The sequence below is a fragment of the Globicephala melas genome, chromosome 8, assembly GCF_963455315.2.
Source record: "Globicephala melas chromosome 8, mGloMel1.2, whole genome shotgun sequence".
NCBI classification, from domain to species: domain Eukaryota; kingdom Metazoa; phylum Chordata; class Mammalia; order Artiodactyla; family Delphinidae; genus Globicephala; species Globicephala melas.
In genome coordinates this window covers 2,747,278-2,772,581 of record NC_083321.1, presented here as the reverse complement: position 1 = coordinate 2,772,581, position 25,304 = coordinate 2,747,278, and the positions used below count along the sequence as shown (strand labels likewise).

General features: G+C 53.9%; 1 protein-coding gene across 12 annotated transcripts in view; it reads right to left on the bottom strand.

Annotated features, from left to right (window-relative positions):
- SHANK2 (SH3 and multiple ankyrin repeat domains 2) overlaps positions 1 to 25,304 on the bottom strand; it is a 548,430-nt gene that overhangs the window by 421,379 nt on the left and 101,747 nt on the right. For all 12 annotated transcript variants that reach the window (XM_060302789.1, XM_070046075.1, XM_060302792.1 and 9 more), the window contains exons 4-6: positions 16,876 to 17,079; positions 11,960 to 12,031; positions 9,855 to 9,963 (exon numbers count right to left, since the gene is read on the bottom strand). In XM_060302789.1, coding sequence (XP_060158772.1) covers positions 9,855 to 9,963; positions 11,960 to 12,031; positions 16,876 to 17,079 — 385 coding nt within the window. The remainder of the gene's footprint in view (positions 1 to 9,854; positions 9,964 to 11,959; positions 12,032 to 16,875; positions 17,080 to 25,304) is intronic.

Here is a 25,304-nt window from a genome sequence, read left to right as displayed (position 1 = left end):
GAAGACAGTCTGGCAGTCTCTTTCAAAACTAAAAGATGTTTCACCATATGATCCAACAACTGTACTCCTTGGTATTCACACAACTGATCTGAAAACTTATGTCTACACCACAACCTACACACAAGTGTTTGCAGCAGTTTTGTTTATTTTCACCAAAAGCTGGAAGCTTTTGGTGAATATGAACCAAGAAGCCCTTCAATAGGTGAACAGATAAACAAAACCAGGACATCCATACAGTGGATTATTTAGTGATTAAAAAGGAAAGTGCTATCAAGTCATAAAAAAGATACAGCTAGGGGCTTCCCTGGTGGCGTAGTGGTTGAGAGCCCGCCTGCCGATGCAGGGGACGCGGGTTCGTGCCCCGGTCCGGGAGGATCCCATATGCCGCGGAGCGGCTGTGCCCATGAGCCATGGCCGCTGAGCCTGAGCGTCTGGAGCCTGTGCTCCACAGCGGGAAAGGCCACAACAGTGAGAGGCCAGCGTACCGCAAAAAAAAAAAAAAAAGATACAGCTAAATCTTAAATGCATGTGGTTAAGTGAAAGAAGCCAGTCCGAAAAATCTACACAGTGTATAATTCCAATGATATGATATTCTGGAAAACTTAAAACTATGGAGATGGTAAACAGATCAGTGGTTGCCAGGGGCTGCAGAGAGGGGCAGGATTGAATAGGTAAAAGGCACAGGGGATTTTTTTTAAAAGTTGCAAGACTAATCTGTATGACACTGTGATGGTGAACATAAGAATTAAATATCTGTCAAAATCATAAACTCTACAGCACAAAGAGTGAAGCTTAACGGATGCAAATTTTTAAAATAAAGCTTAAAAGTTCATTTAGGAGATGTGGGATCCCAGGATAGAATGCAGAATGTGACAAAAGAGTCTAATTGTATTAAAACGTTAGAAACAACCCCACTGGAGGAGGTGGGGGAATAGAGTGCTGACCTGTGCAACTGTGGGAATGAGCAGAGTCTGAAAGACAAAAGGCAAAAGAACGTCACGCAAGCACGGTTCTCTAGTTGATAAAGTTGCTTTCCACTGTGCGGTGCAGGTCAACCATCTAGAAACCACTATGCAGGTGCCCTGGAATTGAGCAATTAAATACACAGACGGCAGAGAGTGGAAGCCAGGCTTCTCACTGTCTACGTGGGAGGTTACAGAAAAGCAAGGAGAGGAGAGAATGATCCCCCTGGCAATGGATTAGGACTGGGGAGGTCAGTATGAACTCACGTTTCGCTTAATACAGATTCAGGTGGTTACACACAGAAGCATTTATAGACTGGTACACACATGTATCTCCTTGTTCTTTCCTCTGAGAGAGCTCAGAAGGAACTACTCCCCAGTGGCAATGAGCACACCCAGCACCCAGATCTTGGTTTCTAAGACCACTCTTCCAGGGCACTTGGGAGGAACAGCAGATTCTAAGACTGGGGCGGGAAACATACAGAATGAGCCTGAAACACCTTCCGGTGCCAGGAAGCAAGACAGTGGTCAAATCATCATCGCCATCATCATCGCCATCATCCACATGGATGGGTATGTGTCAAAAGGACACAGGTGGAACTTCCCTGGTGGTCCGGTGGGTAAGCCTCCGCGCTCCCAATGCAGGGGGCCCAGGTTCGATCCCTGGTCAGGGAACTGGATCCCACATGCACGCCGCAACTAAGAAGTCCACATGCTGCAGTGAGGATCCCTGTGCTGCAACTAAGAGCTGGTGCAGCCGAAATAAATAAGTAAACAAATAATAAATAAATATTTTTTTAAAAAAAGAAGTAACACTTCTATTAAAAAAAAAAGAAAAAGACACAGTAGCCAAATGAAAGAGCTCCCAATGGCCGAAGCTGGAGCCATTTGAGCAACAAAATATGTCAAGTCGCGCTATATTATAACGCAAGGTGTACATTAAACATCCATGAGTCCACACTGGTAAAAATAACTACATAAATAAATGAATTCTTTCCTCTGCAGAAGAATTCCAGGTAATTTACGGAGCTACACTGCCGTCCAGGAGGTGGAACGGAACTGCTCATCTTTAAGTGTGGGCTGGGTTTAGTGACTTCCTTCCGAAGAGGGCAGTCCATAAAGGGGGGAAAAGAGTTCACTACGGTGGGAAGCCTGAGAAGCACACCTCAGCCAGGGGCAAGGTCCACACCAGTGAGAGGGGTGCCCTTGATACGGTGCGATGAGAAGGGCATCTGCCTCTGCAGCCTTCTTCCCAAACCCACATACCACCCCCATCTAATCATGACCTAAACCTGAGACAAGCCTCAGCAGAGGGACGTGCTACAAAACACCGCACCAGCTCCCAAAACTGCCAAGGTCATCAAAAGCAAGGAAAGCCCTAGAAACTGTCACAGCCAAGAGGGGCCTACGGAGACGGGAGGGCTACCTGTCATGAGGGATCCTGGAACAGAAGACGGACCTTCAGTAACTATGAACGAAAGCATGGGCGTGAGTTAATTATAACACATCAATATTGGTTCATTAATCATAACAAACGTATGCTACTCACGTAAGACGGTGATGGGGAGAAATGGGTGTGGGGCATGGAGGGGGACACACCCTGTAAGTCTAAAACTGCTGTAAAGTAATCATTTAAAAGAGCTGTGAAAAAAGCCACCCCAAGTTCGTGTTTCGGCTGACGATTTCATGTAAAAATGCTGCTGTTGGCTGTCCCCACGTGGCCCCCTGGGGACACCACCTACCCACGGCTGTGTGTGCCTGTCATGGGTCACCTGACTGACATCCCCCTCCCACTCCGGCCGGCTCTGCCACCATCCCCAAAGCCAAGGCTCACCCCCGGGGGCCCCGTCTCTGCCGCCACATCACCGCCCTTTTCCCTACTTCCTCAAGTTCTCAGTTAATGCATTGCATCTTCCTGGACCACACGCACCTGTATGCGTCACCTATGATCCTTTCTGAAGCACGGCAGATTACACATAAGAAAAAGTCGTCAATGATCGAATATGCTGCTTGGAGCTCTCACTTAAAAACAGGTCTCTCTGTACCAGAAACTGCACCCAGCAAGCCAAAGGCACCCAGACGTCTGTGGTCACTGGCTCGGCAGCCCTCAAGCTAACTCCACTGGCACTGGGTACTCCGTGCGTCTTGGACCCCCTGCAGACTGGTGCTTACGAGGTCCCAGGGCTGTGTCCCCGAGGTGCTATTCCTGGGGAGTTTCACACAGCGACTCGCTCAGGGGCTACGATGAGACTGTAGGATCTGGACCAAAGGAGCGCCCTCAGTAGAGAGCAATCCAGTGTCCGAGAAGCCTTCTAGTCGGGCCGTGTGGGAGCTGGGCAGGGGGCTCCCCGGGAGCCCGGCTGCAGGGGCGTGTGGCACAAACAGGCCCATCTCGGCCTGGATGACGAGCTGCTGCCCTATCACCGCCTGGAAGCTGACGTAGTCACTGGATCTCAGAAACAAAGCCCCGACTCACAACAGGGGCTCTGCAAACAGTCCCATCAACACGTACTCAATTTCTACTTCTGATCGACCTGCTTCAAGGGCTGAGAGACGTTTCTAGCTTTATTACAGCCCTGCCTCTGTTGTGCCTGGACTTCTTTCAAGTTGGGGAAGACAGTGCAAGACAGAAGCCCGAAGTTTTGCTCGAGTTGTTAGTTTTAGTTCCCTTTCAGGGCTCGAAACACCGTCCATCTCGTCCCAGAGGTTCCAGCTGAAACAGGAGACGAGCCTGGCAGACAGTCTGCTTCTTTCTGCTACTGGCATCATTACCTGACCAAATTTCCATCAGAAAAGGTACTAGAAGGTCTGACTAACACGGCCTGCTTTGTTTTCACTGACAGGTCATTCCTCCAGGATTTAATTATGTTCTGCGCGTCCCTCAGTCCAGAAGGTATGCTTCGCCCCACTGGGGTTCCCGAGCTCGGCCCAGGGGCGCCCGAGAACCACGCAGCCCGAGTGCAGGGATGCAGCTCAGGTGGGAGCATCATGGCATTTCCTGCACTTAGGAAGGAAGCTGCTTTCAGCTCTCCGCTTGGGACGTGAAGTCTGGTTCTCAGCCAGATTCTGCCGATTACCAGGTGGCTTTTAAGAAAGTCACAGAACTCCGGGTGGAGCTGCTAGGACACAGGCACAGCCTGGGGCTGGCAGAGCCGCTGAGGACAGCAGGGCAGTGTCTGGAGTAATGGGGGTGGGGGCGGCTCTTGCCCCCTTGGGCCGGCCTGGCACTGCAGCAGGAGACTCCACCCAGGAGCTTGGCGACCACAGGCCCTCCAGTCCCGGACCCTCTGTGTCCGCCACGGCCTCGGCCACATCCCAGCAGCCACGGCACGGGAGAAGGGGGCCCGCAGCCGACCCCGCTTCCCTTCCACCCCGGGTGAGAGCCTGGAAAGCAAGGGCAAGCAAGCCGGCCTCTGCCCACACACCCCCCCGGCCTCGAGGCGACCTGGCGCCCGGCCTCCGCTCTCGGAGCCCCCGCTCCTCCAGGGATGCTGGCCTCGCAGACGCCCTGCTTCGTGGGAGCCCGAGGACAGAGGGAGACAGGCCTACCACGCCCTGCGCACACCATCGGGCCCCAGGAGGTCCTTGTTTGACCTCAGCTGTCACTATGAAGTGTCCCCCATCACTTCTCAGGCGACGGGCCGAGGGCGCCAGCGTGTCCGGGGCCAAGGGGCTTCCCAGACGGGGACCCTCAGTGTGAAAACCAGAGCTGTCCCTAGAAAACTGGGACAAGTTGGTCACACCGCCTATCACCTGGGGGCGGCCACCAAATCAACCCTGTTTTCCTCCCTCTGGGTCCACAGCCAGGAGAAAACAACACGTACTGAGTCTCCATTGCGCCACTGACATGACAGGCACGTTCTGGAGACCCCACCAAGCATGAGCCGCTCCACACGGGGACACTCACGTGCTCCTCACCCAACGCTCACACGTCCCCACCCTGCGGGGACCGCCACCCTACGGAGCGGATAGAGGCGAGAGGGAAGTCGCGTGCTTGTCCCCCAGACGTTAAGGCGCTGGCCTCTCGGTGGAGCCTGTGTTACATCCTCTCCTGGTATTTTCTCCGTTTGTAACTGGGTCACTATACCCCCTTGTCCGGGGAACTGCCCATGACTTAGTTTGTTTCCAAGAATGTCCACCCCATTGTTCGCTGTTCTCATTTCACGTGTTGCCCTTGGTCCCCATTTTCCCTGCCTCTCAACCAGGACGGTCTGCTTCTCAGCTGGGGATGTGAGTGAAAATTCTCTAGGTGTGGAGAGTGGAGCAGTGATGCTGGACGAGGCGCTGACCTGCAGCAGAATCTCAGGTCCACCCTCAGCTTCCGGTTCAGAACTTTCCGTATTCACTACATCCTTTACCCTTTCTGCTCGTTGTAAATATTCCTTTGTCTTAAAGAAAAAAACCATCCTGTTTGATCACCGTCAATTTTGTCCACACAGAACCCTGCACGGAGGTTTACAGCAACTTTAAGCATAATCACCAAAATTTGGAAGCCGCCAAGATGCACCTCAGTAGGTGGATGGATATATAAACCGTGGTCCATCCACACAACGGAATATTCTTTGGAGCTAGAAAGAAATGAGGGAGGGAAAGACTGGGAGTGTGGGATTAGCAGACGTCAACTATTATATACAGGATGGCTAGACAACAAGTTCCTACTGTAGAGCACAGGGAACTATATCCAACCTCCTGGGATAAACCATCATGGAAAAGAATATAAAAATAGAAAGTCTCTGTGTATAACTGAATCACTTTGCTGTACAGCAGAGACTGGCGCAACACTGTACCTCAACTCTACTTCCATATAAAAAATGAGCTATCAAACCATGAAAATCAGGGAGGAAACATAAGTGCATATTTGTAAGTGAAAGAAGGCAATCTGAAAAGGCCACACAGTATGTGATTCCAACCATATGACATCCTGGAAAAAGCCAAACTACGGAGACAGTGAAAAGATCAGTGGCTGCCGGGGGTTAGTGGGAGGGAGGGACGAACAGGCAGAGCACGGAGGATTTTCAGGGCAGGAAACGTAGCCTGCATGATGGTGGATATATGTCCTTATACATCTGTCTAAACCCACGGAATGTACAGCACTGAGCGAACACTAACGTAAAAGTGGACTTGATTTCACTTTCTGACTTACTTCACTCTGTACGACAGTCTCTAGGTCAGGAAGACAAGTATCGTATATTAATGCATATTCATGGAATCTAGAAAAACGGTACAGATGAACTGGTTTGCGAGGCAGAAATAGAGACACAGATGTAGAGAACAAACGTATGGACACCAAGGGGGGAAAGGAGGGGTGGGATGAATTGGGAGATGGGGATGGACATATATACACTAATATGTATAAAACAGATAAATAATGAGAACCTGCTGTAGAGCACAGGGAACTCTGCTTCGCTTCGCTGTACAGTAGAAACTAACACAACACTGTAATACAACTACACCCCAACTGAAAAGAAAAGTGGCCTTGAGTTAATAATAATGTATCAATGTAGGTTCATCAGCGTAAAAACGGCGACACTGATGCAAGATGTCAGTAGCGGGGGAGCCTGGGGGTGGCTGGTTATACAGGACCCCCTACTCTTGCCATTCAATTTTCTGTAAACCTAAAACTACTCTAAAAAATGAAGTCTAGTTTCAAAAATACGGGAGTGGGGTGAGGGGAGGGAAAGTTCCGCCTTACAGAGAATATTAGCTGTAAGACATAAAACTGATGTAGAAAATTACCACTTGGCGGCCGCCATGTGAGAGCTGTTCAGTAATTCTGCTTTAAATGTTAAAGCTGAAAATAAATAATAATTTATAATTGATCTGTCCAGACCCCCGCCACCCAAAAAAAAAGAATCCAACCAAAACCTTCTGAGTACTGTTAGTTATTGGCTGAGATCCGGGAAGTCCTGTACAAGAGCTGTCTGCCTGGGAGGCGGGCGTCCCACTGCTGGTCCCCAGTCCGATGGGGTCGGAGCCTGGTCTCAGCCTTCCCTGGAACACCTGTCCTGAATTCTGTGCTTTGTCAGGTGCCAGTTTACACGGATTTCAGGGGTAAACAGGTTTCCGTTTCTTTTCTCAGAGTTAGTTCTTCCTGATCAGTGAGCCCAGAGGCCGTGGTCACGGGGATAGTTCAGGAAATCCCGGCGTTCACTTCACCCCACGCCACCTTCTCCACAGGTCGCTGCTCCCGGGTCGAGTCTATCCCAGGTCTGAGGACAGTGGATGACATGCTGCCTCCGTCTCTCTCCTTCCCGGGTCCCCGAGGCTCCACTGCGTCTGCTCTGACGATGACGCCATCCACCACCACCAGGACAGCGTTTCTAACTACAGGCGGGGCCACGAGAAATGACCGCTGACCCCCGTTTTGAAATAATCTAGGATCTGTGCTGATGTGTTTTTAGAAGCTCAGTTAGGGTCGGCTCTGGAATAACAGTCGATCCAAACTCTTGGAATCCAGCGACACCACCGCCAGTGAAGCAGGCCTGCTTCGTGACGGGGGGCGGGGAGCAGGAGGGGCGGTGTCCAGCCCGGGGAATCATCGGGAGACAGCCACGGATGCGGCCAGGCCAGCGGGAGCCCAGGCCGAAAGCCGCCCGAGGACCACAGACCCCGGGCCTGGCTCAGCTCTGCCACTGTCCCTGCTCAGGAATCCACAGGCCCATGTGCGGTCTGAGCCCAAGTGCTGGGAGCTACACTACAGTGATGGACGGTACCCACCCACCCCCCGCCCAACGAGCTGGGGGCCAGCCTGGGTGACAGGGGCTGACCACGGGGCCAGGACCAGCACGTGCCCACCGTGTGCCCCCCCCGCCCTGGTGCTCAGACCCTCTGCTCAGCTACACACACCCCCAAGGTGCTTCCCCCGCAGACCGAACGTCCAACCCTGCAGCTGCCCCGCTCCCCGTCCAGACTCTCTGCAGACGCCCGTGCCCCCTGACCCACCACCTGCTACAGGCCCTTCTCCCCAGCCCTGGGGTCTTGCCCCATCACTCCTGACCTTAGAAGGTCAGCCCCGCGCAGGCACGGCAGGGCCCGCCTCTGCCTTGTGCTCCATCCACCCTTCAGGATGCCCGGGAGCCTGCTTGCCCACGGCACCCCGCCCCAGCTCCCGGCGCACAGACCCCCAGCTTCCTGTCTCACCAAGTGTCTGCCTGGGCTGGTGCCCGCCTCACCTTCACGCAGGCCTCTGCGCTTGTCCCCCCTCCAGGCCTGTGCTCTCCTGTCCCTATCCAGGCCTGTCCCGTCCCCAGGCATCTCGAGCACTGAAGCTGTATCCCCGATAAGCCAGCACGTTCTCACGTTGCTCAGTTAAATTCAGGAGACAGGAGTCGACCGTGATTACAGCACGGCCACCTGTGTGCAGACGGGGACGTGCACGGCTGCAGGAGTATGGGTGCAGGTCCTGCCCCAGCTTTGGAGTCCCCACAAGTGACGAGAAAGCTCCCTCCTTCAGCTGACGCACCTGTCGTGGGTTCAGCAGCTGTGAGGTGGGACACATATACGTGACATTGGCACAGGGAGGACCTGCCCGACCCAAGAGGAGAGGGGGAGGGAGGCCCCGCGCGCTGAGTCCAAGATAAACGCTCCCTGCTAAGCATTACCCGCTTGCCCGGATGAACGCTCCCAGTTGCTATGGAGACCCTCACCTGAGCCGCTCTCGGCTCTCACGACAGCCTCACCTCAGCTGGTCGAGTTCACGTGTCCCCTGGGCACAGCGCTCTCACCTGGGATGACGGTGCCTCCCCCCGCCAGGGGACACTGTGCAATGTCTGGGGGCATCTTTGGCGGCCACAACTCGGGGATGTTACTGGCATTTGTGGGTGAGGGTCAGGGATGCCGTACACATCCTACAGTGCACAGGACAGCCCCCAGCATAAAGGACTGTCCAGCCCCAGCATGGAACATCATGCATCCATGAAAAAGAAAGAAATCCCGCCATTTGCAAGAACGTGGATGGACCTTGAGGGCATAACGCTATGTGAAATAAGTCAGACGGAGAAAGGCAAATCCGTCTGATCTCGCTGACACGTGGAATCTAAAACAACTGAACCCAGAGAAAAAGCCTGGTGGCCACCAGAGGCAGGAGGTGGGGTGGGTGGAATGGGTGGAGGGGTTCAAAAGGTCCAAGCTTCCAGTTATGAGATAAGTCAGTCCTAGGGATGTTGTGTACAGCATGGCGACTGTGGTTAATAATACTGTGTTGTATATTTAAAAGTGGCTAAGAGAGTAGATCCTAAAAGTTCTCATCATAAAAAAAAATGTGTAACTATGAGTGGTGACGGATGTTCACGAAACATATCGTGGTGATCATTTCCCAGTATATCCGTATACCAAATCGTTACATTGTACGCTGAAAATTAATACAATGTTTTGCGTCAACTGTATTTCCATAAAACTGGAAACAAAAAGAGAAGAGATAAGATTAAACAAAAGTTAATGCCCATTTGGAACTGGTAAGAAACAGAAAGGATCCTCCGGCCCCCGTGTCAGCGGGGCGGAGGATGAGAGCCCTGTACCGTTTTATCCCACGCGTGATCTGAGGTCCCACGCGCAGGGACTTGGTTTCCAGCAGGGGGAGCTAGGCACACGCGGGTGCATGTGCGTCTCCCAGGGCTGGCATGAGACGGCTGTTCTGTGTTGTCATTCATTCATTCACTCATTCTCTCCTTCAACTCAGGTACGTACTGAGCACCTACCACTCGCCAGGCACCTCCCGGATGCTGGCGATTCCACGCCGCTAACACAGGCTCCCGGAGGAGGGAGAAAGCACTTTTAAAACCAAGTAAAGCGCGATGCTGCCTACGCACGTGTAATCCGAACAACAGAATCACCTTTCCTCCCCGAACCCACATTCCAGCGGGGTTTCCTCAAGTGTCTCCAACCAGCCCCTACCTCCCGTCTCCAGGTCGTGGAAATTCGGATCCAGGCCTCGTTCCAGCATCTTGACGACCTTCTCCACCGAACGATGCTGGATGTAATCCATGCATTTTTTCAGGTTGGTCTAAAGAGAAAAGCAAAATTGGTCTTGCAGAGAAACGTCTCTTCAGGCCACAGGAAGGCTCCTTGCGGGGTGCACCCTGGCTGGACGCCTTTGCGGGGAGGAGAGCTGCCCCTTGATGGGGCCCTGCTGCAGTCCCCAGGCTCACCAGGCAGCATCCTTCTGCATCTGGAACCCCGGGGCCAAGCCCGGAGCCCAGCACATGGCAAACACAATTGGCCTGTCCTGGATGAATGTTCTAGAAATCCCCCACCGACCTCTGTGCTTGCCGAGAGCCACAGGATGTTCCTTCACTTTCAAAAGGATGAGCCGCCTGAACCACTTTGAAAAACTACGCTTTCCAGGGTGCAGCCCAGGTCTTCTGACTCCATCCTCTTTTGAGCAAGGCCCGAGGACTGGTATTTGTGTTTCCTAATCTCTAACGGAGTGGCCTGCTATGGACAGCAGAAGGGCACTGCTCACTCAGCTTAACCCACTCGTGGCTAATCCCGTGACCTGCAGGTGGACACACGGATGCTTGGGTCACCGAGCGATTCAAGGTGAGGGAGTCAGTCACTCCTCGTGAGACCAAAATGACCAGGGGCTCAACACTGACCAGGTACCCAGACTCATCTGCAAGGAAAATAATAATTTTCTGTCCATCGAGCAGATAGCCTGGGCTATTTGATGGTAATCACAGTATCTGAGATGCCTCTGTCAGATGAATCTAATGCTCTCACTGGCCCAGTTCTCCACCCGCACTCCACACCCCTCCCCAGTCACCCTGAAACCAACCCCTGGACCCTTCAGCCCACGGATCTCCACCTGGATGTTTTCTGTACATTCTGGGACTAAACATTAACAAATGCTCAAGGACACAGGATACCCTTGGTTTCACTGAACACCTTCTTTGCTACTTACTAATCGACATTATTTTAAATGCACAAACACATTTTCATGTACACATCAGAGAGTCATCAAAAGAACCCGAAGTGCCCAGACTTGGAATCTAAATACCCCTGTGTGGGCAGATTCCAGGGCTGGGCAGGGGGAGTGCAAGAGCAACCTGACCGTCTTGTGCCTGAAAAAGCCATCAGTACTCAAAGGATGGTGGGGACAGCGCCAGAGGGAGGAGAGCCAGGCAGAAGGGCCACCGGCCACATCCGGACAACTTGGGCACAAAAATAAATAATGAGAATGGCATATTATAACCCACTGAACACGATGAAAATCCACAGGTCCATCCTGATATGAATGGGGGGATGAAACAAAAACAAGGGGACCCCAGAGGTTGGGGATGCTCTCTGTGGACTCACGGCTGCAGGTGAGCTCACCTGGGCAGATCAGGGCTGGTTTAAGTAAGCTGAACGGGCACCCGTCCTGACTCTGGCTCTCCCTGTGCTCTGCAGGGAATGCTCCAGGCTCTCCGGGGAGGGGCCGGACCTGGAGGAGGGCATCTGAGAGCATCCTTGGGTATCACACATCTTCCTCCGTGCTGAGCGAGGTGCCCACCGCACGCTCCAGCTCCTGCATGCCCTGGACAGGCACAGCATCCCTGACGGAGCGCAGGTGTGCCTGGAACACAGCCCACAGCTCGCTCCTTAACCCCTCCTTCTCCCCTGCTTCCCTCGTGCGTCTTACCTCCATGCAGTTTACGTAAACAGCACCTTAATCACGAGAGTGGCGGCACCAGACACCTACTTCAGTGTTGTCCCCTATTTCGGCAGCGAAGGCCCAGAGGGAACGGCCACCCGTCTTCCCAGAAACACCCGGGAGGAGGTGAGTAGAAAGCAGGGCCCCAATCTCCACTCTCAGGGATGTTAGTTCCCTTACGTGCAGGCATCGACTGCGTTTGCGTCACACGGGAGGAGACGATGGTGGTGTTTAACAGGGCTCTGGCGGCAGCAGGGGCCTCAGCGTCTCACAGGACGGAGAACCCTCTGCCCAAGAGCTCCCCCGATCTCTGAGATGATGACGCAGAAACGAACACCAAGGCTCGACACAACCAGTCCTCGCTTACCTTCGTGTGCAGCTTGGCCAACTGTTTCTCATCCAGATTGGATTGTCTATACACCCGCTTCTTGTAGCGAAACTGGCACAGACACACAGACAGGAAAAAAAGAAAACCGGGTAAATATTTCACGCAGCCGTTCAGAGGAAACACCTGCCTTGTCCGTGGGTATTTCCCCCGGGGCGGGGGCTCCCTAGCAAACCCTTTGTGTTAAATAAACTACTTCTGTTCGCACCACAGAGCCTACGACAGCGTAAGGGTAACTTCTGCGGAGATGCTGCCGCCGTTTTGGCTGGAAAGTCACAAAAAGAAATGAGAGCAACCCAGACTCAGGAGCTGATGTGCTCTGCTCTCCTCTGCATCGTCAGCATGGCAGCAAATCAGGACCCGCTTCTCACGTGGGCTCTGTCTTCGACATCGTCAACCTTTATTAAACACACTCAAGAAAAGCCCCAGCCTGGCAAAGCCACCTGCCCTCAGCCCACAGCCTCCGCCTGGGACTCTGGGGCTCAGACTCGCTCCTTCAAATGGCACGGCACCTCCTCTAACCTGGCAGAGACGTCATGGAAACAGAGGGGCTTGCTGAGTAAGTCTACCTTGCTCAGGTAGAGTGATGGTGCCCGGGAGGGTGCACTGGGGCCGCAGACTGCTTCCGGATCCCCAGCGCCTTTCACCCGATGCCCTGTTCCTTCTCCTGGGTGCCCTGGCTGCCTCTGTAGTACATGCCCTGTGGCGGGTTTGGGAAGGAGGCTGGCAGCTTGGGAGTCACTGGGACTCTGAGCTGAGACACAGCTCCAACTCCAGCCCCCCCCACTGCCCTAGTGTAACGGAAAGTGGGGTCCGGCTGCTCGCCGCTCAAAAGCCAATACAGAGGCCAGGTTGGTGGAAAGGCGAGTTTGCCTTATGTTGATGCTGGCAGCCTGGAGGCAAGGGAGGGTGGACTCCCGTCCAAAGGCCAACTCCCCCCCACTGACAGTCAGTGGGCTAGAGCTTTTATAGACAGAGGGAGGGGGCTCCATGCAGACAGCACGGTCAGCTCCGGCAGTCATCTTGAGATTGGTCATCGGTACTCTGACCAGCGGCATCTTGATTGCTTTAGGTCCTGTTAGCCTCAGTTCCAGGGTTGGTTTGTTCCCATTTCTTTGAGGCCAATTCTCGGAACTGTGGCAGCTTATGTCATGGCTACAGTCTGGTCACCATGCACTTAACTGCTTCCACCTGGTAGGGGTTTCAGTATCTATAAGACAGCTCACAGGATACGGCTCAGAATATTATCTCTAGCCCTCGAGGAGGAACGAAAGGTCCTTGACTATGCTTAATGACTAAACTATTATTATTTGGTCTCCTTTGACTGTTTTCCTTTGTTTCTGCATTTTCTCACTTCTCTGATTAAACATATTCTTTTTTTTTTTTTTTTTGCGGTACGCGGTCCTCTCACTGTTGCGGCCTCTCTCGTTGTGGAGCACAGGCTCCGGACGTGCAGGCTCAGTGGCCATGGCTCACGGGCCCAGCCGCTCCACAGCACGTGGGATCCTTCCGGACCGGGGCACGAACCCACGTCCCCTGCATCGGCAGGTGGACTCTCAACCACTGCGCCACCAGGGAAGCCCAAACATATTTTTTGATTAAAGTTCTTCCACAGACAAAAGGCAGGCGGAGGACACGGCGGGGAGGGAAGGCCCACAGGGTCCTGCTCCGTTTCGCTAGCAGCCGAGTCACTGGGCTGGACACCTGCCCCATCTCAGACTCTGTTTCCTTGTCTGTCGCACGGGGATCACAGAGCTCCCAGCATGCCCCGAGGATTGAATGTGAGCTTCCTGGCACAGAGCCGGTGCTGGGCAGACGCTGTCTTACCCTTCCCTCCCCAGCTTCCCTTGATTCCCTCCCACTCCGAGGAGTTTAAAGAAGCAAAGGCGTGACACAAAGCGTGCAGAGCAGGGGGTGACCTAACCCCGAAAGTCTCATCCCATGTGAAGTTTCCAGAGCGACCACCTTATCGTCTCCTCCCCTCCACTCCAAACAAAAGAGCAATCCCACAACAGACAAAATCCCTCAGTGCCACAGACAAAAACTTGATTATTTTTTTAGGGGCCGAAATAAACCAGTGAAATCAGAAAGTCCCGTGAAACGCAGGCTGCACCCCGTTCCTGGATCACGTGCACCGCCGCAAACGGTAAGCGTCCGCCTTCTCGAACTGACCTGGCAGGAGGAGACGCAGGCCGTTTTAGGACTCTAGCCCTCAGATTCTAGATTCAACCAGGACAGCACAGTCTGGGTACGGCCGTGAAACTCCCTATTGCTTATCTTCATGCGTCACGGCTCTGAGGCTTCAGAAACCACTGAGAGTGACGTGAGGGGATGTAACAGAGTTTGCTAACTTGACGGATCTGTAGGAATTCAGTCCATGGGTGCTTTTTCAGTTATAAAAAGAAATATGCTGGGGTCGACAACATCTCTTGGCAGGAGGGGGACACATGGAGGAGGCACATGGAGGAGAATGTCTATTTCCACAGTCATAAATGTTTACGGCTTGTGGCTAGAGGGATGTAGGCTCAGAAACACACATCCTTTTCTTGCTCTTTTCTCTGTGTTTCATACGTAGCCAACCGTGTTTTACGGCCACGATCCAAGGCAAAGAGCTCAGATCCAGGCTGCCCCTGGCGGGTCCACCTCCAGGCCAGGCTCAGCCCCACACAGCGGACCACCTGGCAGGATGGTGATCCAAGGAGAGGCACGAACACACGTGTAAGTGGCTCCTTCATGGCAATGAGAGCTGATGGCAAGAGCAGCTACAGCACCCACCAGTGCAGGCGCTCGCCCATCCCCAGCCCTTATGCTAAGATCACTGTCCCAAGGAATAGCTCACCCGAGCCTCACAGCCACCGAGAAGATGGTAGTAACGTTCCCCCGATTTCAAAGCTGGGAATCTGAGGCTCAGAGAGGCTGTTGGGTGGCATGTAGGGTCCCACAGTGACCAGGACTGGACCAAGTCCATCTGATGTCACAGACCACCCAGCCACATGGGGCAACGAATGCTCACGTGCTCGCCTCTCAGCCTCGGCTGCCACGAGTCCCTGGATGGGACAGCAGAAGGACACGCGTGCCGGCTGCCCTGAAAGGCAGGGCACAGCCCTGCCCAGGTCCCACCGGGCTCTCCCAGGCCTCCTCTTGTTCGGTTCTCGGGGGCTGGGGGACGGGCCCATGTCGCCTCCTCCAAGATGCTTTCCAATCAAGGGTAGGCTCCGGACTGCCTGTTCTCGCCCTGTTTTACTGTCTTTATAGAAATTATCAGCCCCCAAATGAGCTGTTTGTTGACTGTTCCTGGCCCGTCATCTACAGGATTGTAAGCTCCGTCAGACCAGATCCTTGACTGTCCCATGCACGTGGGCCATGCCGAGAAAGGGGCAGGCTGTGAGCAGGCCCCTGACAAGGGGGTTTTTCAATGGACGCCCAGCTCACAGGTGAGCAAACTGAGGCCAGAACAGGGAACCACTTGACTCCCCAGGGGCATCCCAGCTTTTCCTGACGGAAACCCTTCTCCTTGGTCCAACACATGTTGGGGGTCTCAGAACCTCAGCTTCAAAGTCCCTGTCAGGCCTGGGAATGTGCAGATGAGGGGCTGCCGTGGTCCAAGATGTCTCTGACTTCAGACCAACCCCCTTCGAGGGCCCAGATGCCACCCATGATGCCACCCTCACAGGCTCTCACTGTTGACTAAGCTGAAACGAATGCGATCACTTGATAATAATAGCGACGTGTGGGGTCACAGTAGAAACGACCACATTTCCACCTACTTGTGTCGCTGTCTTAATAATTGTGGGGCGGGGGAGGAGGGATAAACTGGGAGATTGGGATTGACATATACGCACTACTGTATATAAAACAGATAACCAACAAGGACCTACTGCACAGCACGGGGACCTCTTCTCAATATTCTGTAATGACCTATATGGGAAATGAACCTGAAAAAGAGTGACTGTATGTAGATGGATAACTAATTCACTTTGCTGTGCACCTGAAACTAGCACAACATTGTAAACCAACTATGCGCCAATGAAACTTTTTTATTCGTTTTTATTGGAGTATAGTTGCTTAAAAATTCATTTAAAACTATACCACGTGGGGCTTCCCTGGTGGCGCAGTGGTTGCGAGTCCGCCTGCCGATGCAGGGGACACGGGTTCGTGCCCCGGTCCGGGAAGATCCCACGTGCCGCGGAGCGGCTGGGCCCGTGAGCCATGGCCGCTGAGCCTGCGCGACCGGAGCCTGTGCTCCGCAACGGGAGAGGCCACAGCAGAGAGAGGCCCGCGTACCGCAAAAAATAAATAAATAAATAAATAAACAAAAATAAATAAAAATATACCATGTGGAAATACCATACGTAAACTCAGGGTGCAGCAAACCCGGGCTCCCCAGGGCAGAGCCGGGGGACACACGTTCCGTGGATGTAAGGCTGCCGGGTGTATGCACCCACCACCTCACGAGGCAGCCCAAGAGCACGTGACTGGCCACAGCGGCTCAAAGAACCCACAGGTCATTCCCGGGAGTCATGCTTCTGACAACAGCTGGATGGCCACGGGCCACCCTGAGCCCAAGGGCGGGGTGTCGGGGGAGATTCAGGGAGGTAGAAGCAAACCCCGTTCTGCGTCCCCAGGGCTCACAGCTCCAGGTGACGCGAGCCTGAGTCAGACCCATGGTCCGCTCACACCAAGATGTCCCTCCAACGAGTTCATCCAATCCACAGCAGGAAAACAAATGGCTAAAAATTGCACCCTGGTCCGCAAATCAGGACAATATCTGCTGCGACCTTGAGAATGCACCCTACTGTTTTGAGCTAAGAGCGATTTCCCAGTCCGAAGCAAACGTGGAACTGGGGGAAGGTCCTCCCTCCACCATCACGCCCAGGCTCTGAGGCGGTGACCAGTACCTCCAGGGAGGGGATGCCCCTGCCCGCGGGCTGCGGGTACGCGCGCAGAAGCCGTTCCTCGTCCAAGAACTTGCCGTCTCGCCCGTCGCTCGCCGGCTGGAACAGCCCGTAGTTCAGGACGTCCTTCAGGCTCTGGTTCAACGAGCACAGAATCCGCTGCTTCGCAACCCACACCGTCGCATCGGGGTTAAATCGAATGCACTTCTGCGCGGAAGGACAGAGACCCCTGGTTAGTGATGCAGGATGCCACCCCGGCACGTGGTCAGAGACGCCACAGGTGCTTCCATTCCATCCCGAGAGCTCCTCTGAGCTCTGGACCCCCTGGCTTTTCTGGATGAAAACTACGACCTTCTTGTCGCTTCGGTAAATATAAAAGGGGAAAAGCTCAGATCGACTCCCTGGTTCTGTGGCCTCAGCTCTCGCCATTGGCTCCAATCTCTGGGACCAGCTGTTTGCTGGTCATCACTCCCCACCACCTTTGCCCTGGGCAGTTCTCTCACTTGTACGGAGCTTCTCAAACCTCCCTGCTTGTGAAACACAGACTGTTGACCCGCACCCCCTCCACGCAGAGTGTCTGAGCCAGCGGGTCTGGGTCGGGCCCCAGAAGCTGCATTTCTCACAGGTTTCAAGGTGCTGCTGTAGCTGGTCTCGGAAACAGACTGAGGACGACGGCGCGAGTGAATTACAGTGTGGCTTCGTTTTCACCCCGATCGCTCTCTCTTGGCATCTCAGGCCCAGGTGGACGTCTCCTCTCGTAACCTCACTGATGGGAAAGCCCAGGGCACAAGCGCCCCACCCCCCTGACTCTGAACGTAACAGCTGCAAAAACACTGACGCCGCCCCTCCCAAACCACAAAGAAGGGCAATTACGAAGAATGGTTTGATTTAGAAATCGTATCAGTTGCCGTGAAAGTTAATCTTTGAAAAAGTTAAATAGTACAGACGGTTCCTGCAAACCAACCACGAACACTTTTCAAGAACAGAGCGAAGACGCTAAGAACCAGAATGACACGACTTGGCCACGTTCCCAGGTCCCTTCAGTGAGACCTGCCAACAAACCAGGAAAACAGACGTTAGGCCAAATCCGCTTCTGACCATCACTTCTAATTTTTATTGAATTAAAATTATATTCTACTGCACGGCCATCGGCAGGGGCTCAAAACTGTGCTTAATCACTGTGAAAGCGTTCAGAAACGACCAAGTTTGACTGCGTACGAGGCTGGAACCAACTCTCTGCAGGAGGATTGCTCGCCCAAGGAGGCAAAAGGCGCTACTATCTCCCTGACCCTCTGCCTCGGGAGAGCTCCTCCCTGCTGGGTAAGAGGACACCCCTGCTCTCGACAACAGGTCGGTTGAGCAGGCAGCCCGGAATCCCACTGCCGGGAAACCTGACCCCACGGGCATGAATGTGCCGTCTGTCCCTCTCCGATGGCAAAGACTGAATTCAAGAGTAAGGCTCAGAGCTCCTCTCGGGGCTGCGAGGCTGGGTGGGGGCCGATCGTTCGCTTCAGTGACTGCCAGCTGCACCCCTGCCATCTTCGGCTGAATGAGAAGACTGTCTGGAAACTCCCAACACAACAGTGGAGCTGTATCAGAGGCAACCAAGTAGGGCCGTGGATATCTCGCCAGTTCCTGCTTTGAGAATCATTGTCGGCCTCTGGTTCCAGCTCCACGGACGCGCGAACTCAAGTTCCCTTAGAGGCCAGCATCCAAAGCGGGCCTGAGGCTCCCTCCCTGCGGCCGGCAGAAAGGATCCTGCCAGCAGGTGGGCGCTGAGCAGAGCACAGCCTGAAACCCATCCCCCAGGGGATCTGTGTGGCGACTGTAGATGACCCCAGAGACTGGTGCCCACGGCCACTTAGGGGGCAGGGCTGGGGACGCTGAGTCGCAACAGGCCAGCCCAGCACAATGAAGAACGTCCTGCTCCAAAAAACACGCCTAGAGGGCGCCACTGAGAAACCGCTCTAGAAGCAGCAGGAGCTCGGAGGTCAGAAAGGCTTGGATTTCCAGCCCAACTGCATACACTAACCTTGGGATCCTGGGCAAATTTACCAACCCAGTGGTCCCCCTGTTTCTGTGATGAAAACCATGGTAACTGCATAACTTGCAGGGCAGTTGTAAGAAGCAGACGGAACATATATAATACATGTCATTACGGGTTGAATTGCGTCCCCGCAAAAGATAAGGGTTCCTGCCCCTTAAGGAGCTCAAAGCCTAGTGGGGTGTGATGACGGTGGTGGTGTTGATGGTGTTTATGGTGATGGTGAAGATGGGGTGGTGTTGATGGTGGCGAGAGTGAACCTAATGGTGACGACAGTGTTCATGATGATGGCACAGTCGTGGCTGACATGTACTGACTCCTAAATGCCAGAAGTTGTGCTAACGACATTTCCCTTCAGCACAACCACGAGTGGAGAGTCTTACTATTATTATAATCATTATTATTGATATAGTGTGATTATTGTATCAATAACTATAATTAATATATAATTATATGTTAAAATACAATGCAGTAACAATTATTACTATTCCCATTTTCCAGATGAGCAAGTTGAGCCTCCGAGACTCACGTAACTACCCCAAGGTCGCGTGTCTAGAAAACGGTGGAGGTTCGATCCGAACCCAAGCTGTATCGGCCCGGCTCCAAAGTCCTCGCTATTTAACTGACACGTCATTTCCTCTCTGTGCCCGCGGCACCTCAGTGCGGACAAATCATAAAATACCAGACGTCTAGTCACTGAGAAAACAGAAGAGAATACTTACGTTCAGGTCCTCTGTGGACCAGGGACATACTGCCTTTGTTCAGATTTTCCAATGACCTGTCAATTTGCCCCAATGTTAAATGTTGACAGTTACAAGGGAGAAGCAGTTTCACCTCCATAGCGAGGGACACTATTTGGGAGATGCTAAATAACTTTTTTCAAAGAAGTAAAGGCTACGCTCCGAGATACTCTGAAAAATAGACAACGTCACAGGTCTCAAGGCATGTGGTGCTGTGCAGATTAGCCGCGGACGTGTCTCCCAGAAAAAGCAGGGGAGCGCCATGGACGTGGTGTCCTTTCTTCTACTTAACAGCTGGGCTTCAGGGAGGATGGACAAAAGAAAACCCCCGAAGAACAACAGAGCACTTCAAACAAAGATTTTCACCCTGGTGTGAATTCACAAGACTAACAAGATTTTGGAACAGGCTCCTCAGCCAGCAATGGTGACAGTGGTGGACCGGTGGCAGGACCCTGGACACAAAGGAAGGTTCTGACCATGAGCCCAAGTTCACCGAGCAGGGAGACGCAGGGACCTGGACGCCAGCTGACAGATGAGTGGCTCCAGTGTGGGCTAAGTGATGACGCCAACCTAACAACTCAACCCCCAAACAGACGCCCCCATCGTCCCTCCCTGCCCCTCCCCTCCTGCTCCCCGATCTCAGCGGCTGCCCCTCCTCCCATGCCACAAACCCAGGAGGACCTCTTGACTCCGTCCTGTCCCGCAGCTTCTGGTCTGGTCTGCATTAATCCATGACCTCGGGTGTGTGAGTCCTCATCTGTCCCACCTCCACTGCCCAGGAGCCCCAAGCCTTTCTCACCAGGTCACTCCAGCGGCCACTGCACTGAGCTCACCCCATGCCCCTCGGGCCCACACAACCTGACTCCCTGAGCGGCCGCCAGGGTCCCCTCTCAAGCCAATAACTCCCCACATCCTGCCTGTCGGTACCACCTCTGCCCTGGCCCCAACCCCACACGTGTGCACTGGCACACACACACATGCACACGCACATAAAAACATACACACACACACACACAAACGCGTGTACACAAACGCGTAAGGACACAAATACAAACACACATATATACCTGTACATACACACATGCGAACACATATACACACACAGACACACACACATATGCACAGACAAACACACACGCGCACACACACTCCAGCAATGCGCGGGCAGTCCTCGGGAAAGCCAGGCCTCGTGCGCCCCAGCCTCCAGCACCTGTGCACCTGTGCTTCCAGCTGGCCGTCCCCTCCCCACCTCGTCTACCAGCTGAAACTGCACTCACACCTCCCACGGGGTCCTCCCACAGGGTCAGGGACTCACCCTCTCTCTGGTCTCCCAGGTGAGCTGACCGCTGGGCTCCCCGAGTTGAACCCACAGCCCATGGACCATTCAAGCTAATCCGGCTGCCCCCTGCTCCCTCCTGTCCAGCCTGCAGGTCACAGCCTCTCCATCCCGCATTTCTTGTCTCCTGGGAGGTGGGACACGCATGTATTCCTCCTCCCTCTCTCCTGACACGCAGGTAGGAGTCGGTACCTGTCACTCACTGATCTCCTGCTGCGACAGCCCAAATGCCAGGACATCCAGATGCATCTCAAGGCCGCCCGGTGGGTCTGGCTGAGCTGCGTGGCTTAAGACACAGGACACTTGCGAGAGGACGTAAGGGCATCTCCAAGACCCACGTCAGAGTGCTTCTCGCTTACGTCCTGACAAGCATAGCGCTCAACACGGGAGCTGCGTGGTCTGGAGATGGGAGGCGCAGAGACGTGCACACTCTAACAGAGAGAGAAGGGGCTGCGACCGGCATCAGCCCGGATGACAGGAGGGCAGCCGGCAACCAGGAAGCTCCGAGGACGCCCGCAGGCCAGCCTCAGCATCCTCCAGAGGGAGGCACGTTCAAGCCCAGGTAACCATCTACGTCCCCCTCCAAGATGCACCCATTCACATCCCCCACCCTCTCCCTCTCCCGGCTCCTGGCACCACCGGCATTCGGCTGGCGAGAGCGCCCCCTGGCCCTCCGAGCTGCTGCGTGACGACAGGGTTTATGTCCTGTTCTTGCCACAACCATACCTGATGTCCGTGCAGCTCAGTGGATGTCACTGGAACTGAACTGCACTGAACACAAAGTTCCATACGTGGAACCGTCCTGGGTGACAGAACCCGGCAGAAAAGCAAGGTCCCCACGGGATCAGGAAGAGGATGGTGGGAGCTACCATTTCTCGGGACCCCACGTTGCACCAAGTGCACCGAGACCTCATCAGCTCCTTGAACGACCCAAAAATCCTGAGAGGAGAGACACACCACCAAAGTGGGCAGAGTTGCGGTCGGCGTGCGGTCAACACGCACGAAACTCTGGCCCTTCCGCTGGTAGAGCTCATGGTCAAACTGAAATCTACAGTGAAGAGAGTGAGAGAAATCCTACATGGCCAACGTGAGCTGTAGCTATTCTGCAAGACATGAGGCTAAACCTGAAATGCCTGGACTCGAGGGGAGGCACCCTGGCCCTGGAGACCGAGAGAGGCAGGCGCCCAGCCTGGGGGAACCAGGCAAGACCCTGGATCCGTGTGTATGAGTCAGCTTGGGCCACTGTAACAAAACACCACAGCCGGGGGGCTTAAACAACAGACATGTACTGTCTCCAGTCCTGCAGGCTGGAATCCGAGACCCAGGTGTGGGCAGGGCTGGGTCCTCCTGAGGCCTCTCTCCTCGGCGTGTAGACGGCCGTCTTCTCCCTGTGTCCTCGCGGGGTCGTCCCTCTTGTGTGCGTCTGTGTCCTGACCTCCTCTTCTTATAAGGACACCAAGTCCTATGGGATTAGGGCCCCACCCCAGTGACCTCGTTTCACCTTATCCATCTCTTTAAAGATCCTCCTTTCCAAATACAGTCACCTTCTGAGGTGTTGGGCGTCAGGACTCCAACATATGAATTTTACGGGGACACAAGGCAGCCCATCACACTGTGACCACGGCCAAGCCTCTGCCACACACAGAGGGCCACACTGGGCCGTGTCCGTGTGGCCAACTAGCTCACAGGATCCACAGAGGGTCACACAACCTGGTGCTTTGGGGTCACGTGTATCTACCGGAGGGGCTGGCCCGTGGGGCAGAAGCAGGCAGAAGTTGGACAGGCTGTTCTGATTCACAAAAACACGGCAAGAGAATTCTATGTAAGAGAGTAAATTGCTCTCCAAATCTGTCCTGGGCCCTGCAAAACAGAAATGATGACAATGGTTGTTTTGTAAGATGTCAGAAGGGTAAGACATGTCTAGACAAAGCTTGAGGAATGGTAAATATTACACTGTGTAAAGTGTCTGTTGTTACAGTGAGCTGTCTGGAGGCCAAGGGAAGAAGCAACAACACGGGTTGGATTACACGATCTATTCAGATCACCTCCCCCGCCACAGCTGCTCACTCATGGTCCTCAGGTGAGACTTAAGTCCAGCTCACTCTTGACTTCCTCCCAGAAAAGGCGAGAACGAGGGGGTGGCCTGACAAAGCATTCAGGGGTCATGGTGCTGAGGGAGGCCCCTGCATCACCCCCGTTCACCTGTTCAGGATACCGAGCTGGAAACACGGACCCCAGTGCGTTCAGGAGGAACGCAAGATCTCCTGAAAGAAATCCCAGTTTCTGAGCACATCATTCATTGCAAAAGAAGCCCATTTCACACCATCCTCAATTCTTTCGGGATGCATTTCAAAGGCCCTTGATAAACAGAACCTGCCAGGAGTGATTTCAAGGTGCATCGAGGGGCGGCTGGCCTCTAACGGCTGTTCACGCGCCATCTGCAGACCCGCCAACCTCTGCCCCCCAGGACTGTGAGGGGCGGTTTCCGAATGCAACCGTCCAAATGAAACAATGCTTTTTGCCGCGGACGAACACCCACCAGGCTGCACCTGTGGTGGAAAACATGGAGACGCTGGCACGGGTAACGCACGAAAGGATGTATGTGGAACGGGGGAGACAGTGGGTGACTGTGACCGAGAAGGACAGCCTGGCCCAAGGAAGCTGATGGCCAGGAACCACACTAGTGCCTCTGAAGGTTTAAACACTAAAGGCCAAAGTGGCTGTGGATTAGGGTTAGGGTCTTTCCAGTCGGAATAACATTTTCCAAAGAATAAATGCTTGACAGCAGCCCCGGATGCTTTGGTGAAGTGGTGGGTGGACCGTGCATCCTGGTGGCCTTTAAGGGGCCAGCTAGTGGTCCTCTGCGGCTGTCGAGGCCTTAGTCACTGAGAGGCACTAGTTGGGCTCTGTCAGAGACTCACACCCTCCCTGGAGGTGAGTTCACTTTCCTCTGTTGGTCCCCACGATTTCAGGCAGGCTCAGAGCAAAGCAGAGGATATGATGCTGGCTAAAGAGGTCCTCCTAGAAGCAGTAAGTGGAGGTGGGTAAGGGCAGGCGGGGGAGAATTAAATCGTCCTGACCGCAGACACAAAGCACTCACTGTGCGCCCGCCAGCCCAGCAAAGAGAGCACGTCAAACGCACCCTCTTCTCCTTAGGTTCTCCTGGAGGAGGTACGAGCAGCCCCAAGCCCGAAGAGGAACGCCGTAAACCCTAGGAACTGCTCCCCACGTCACACAGCTGCCAGAGGCGGGTCTGGAATGAATGGACCAGAGGGCTGATGAGTTGCAACTTGGTCCCACTGCACAGGACGGAGGCGCAAATCGGGAGGGTTCATCAGGCAGGGCCACGACGTGGATTCCAGGCAGAGAAAGGGAGACAGGGGAGGCGTGGCCACATCACATGGGGACAGATGCTGTGCGGACCGAGTGGAATTAAGAGCTCCTGTCTGTCCGCCCAGAAAGGAGGGCTGTGGGCAGAACGGTCAGAACCGGGAGGAAAGGAGCCACGGAAATGCTACCACAGAGCAAAGGTGCTAGAAAAGAGCCTCACCCTCGGCACTAATGCAGAAAATTAACTTCTGATGACTCGTGCCCTTATTGCCACTTTCTGGATCATTTGATCAGCCCGGGACATCAGGGAAGGAGGAGAGCTCTGCTCTTCCCCAGGGTGACCTTTGCACCACAATATTCTCACCACACTGTGGGGTTTCCAAAGCTTTTGACAGAATGTGTAATAATTCCAGCCCCAGGCATTCGTTTCTCGACAGGATTTAAGTGGGTTTTGACAGCAAGCTTAAACAGAAGAGCACACCAAGCCAGACGTGTGTCGCTTGGGCCACTGAGACCGCGTGAGCCGGCCTGACCACTCTCGTGTACAGAGCGCTAGCCTCACAGCTAACAGGGAGACGCAGCACAGAACCCTTGCAGCACACAAAGCTGGGGCTGGTTAAATAGGCTTTTTGCTTCCTCATGATACGTATGAAGATAAAGCTCCTCTCCGCCTTTGGCAAGCTGCCCCGTGCCATGAACGGTAACCAGCACACTCGGGGCTGACAATCTTGAGGGCCTTTCACAGGAGGGCCCTTGAGCTTTCCCACGACCCAGCAATCCCACTACCGGGCATATACCCTGAGAAAACCATAATTCAAAAAGAGTCATGTACCAAAATGTTCACTGCAGCACTATTTACAATAGCCAGGACATGGAAGCAACCTAAGTGTCCATCATCGGATGAATGGATAAAGAAGATGTGGCACATATATACAATGGAATATTACTCAGCCATGAAAAGGAACGAAACTGAGCTATTTGT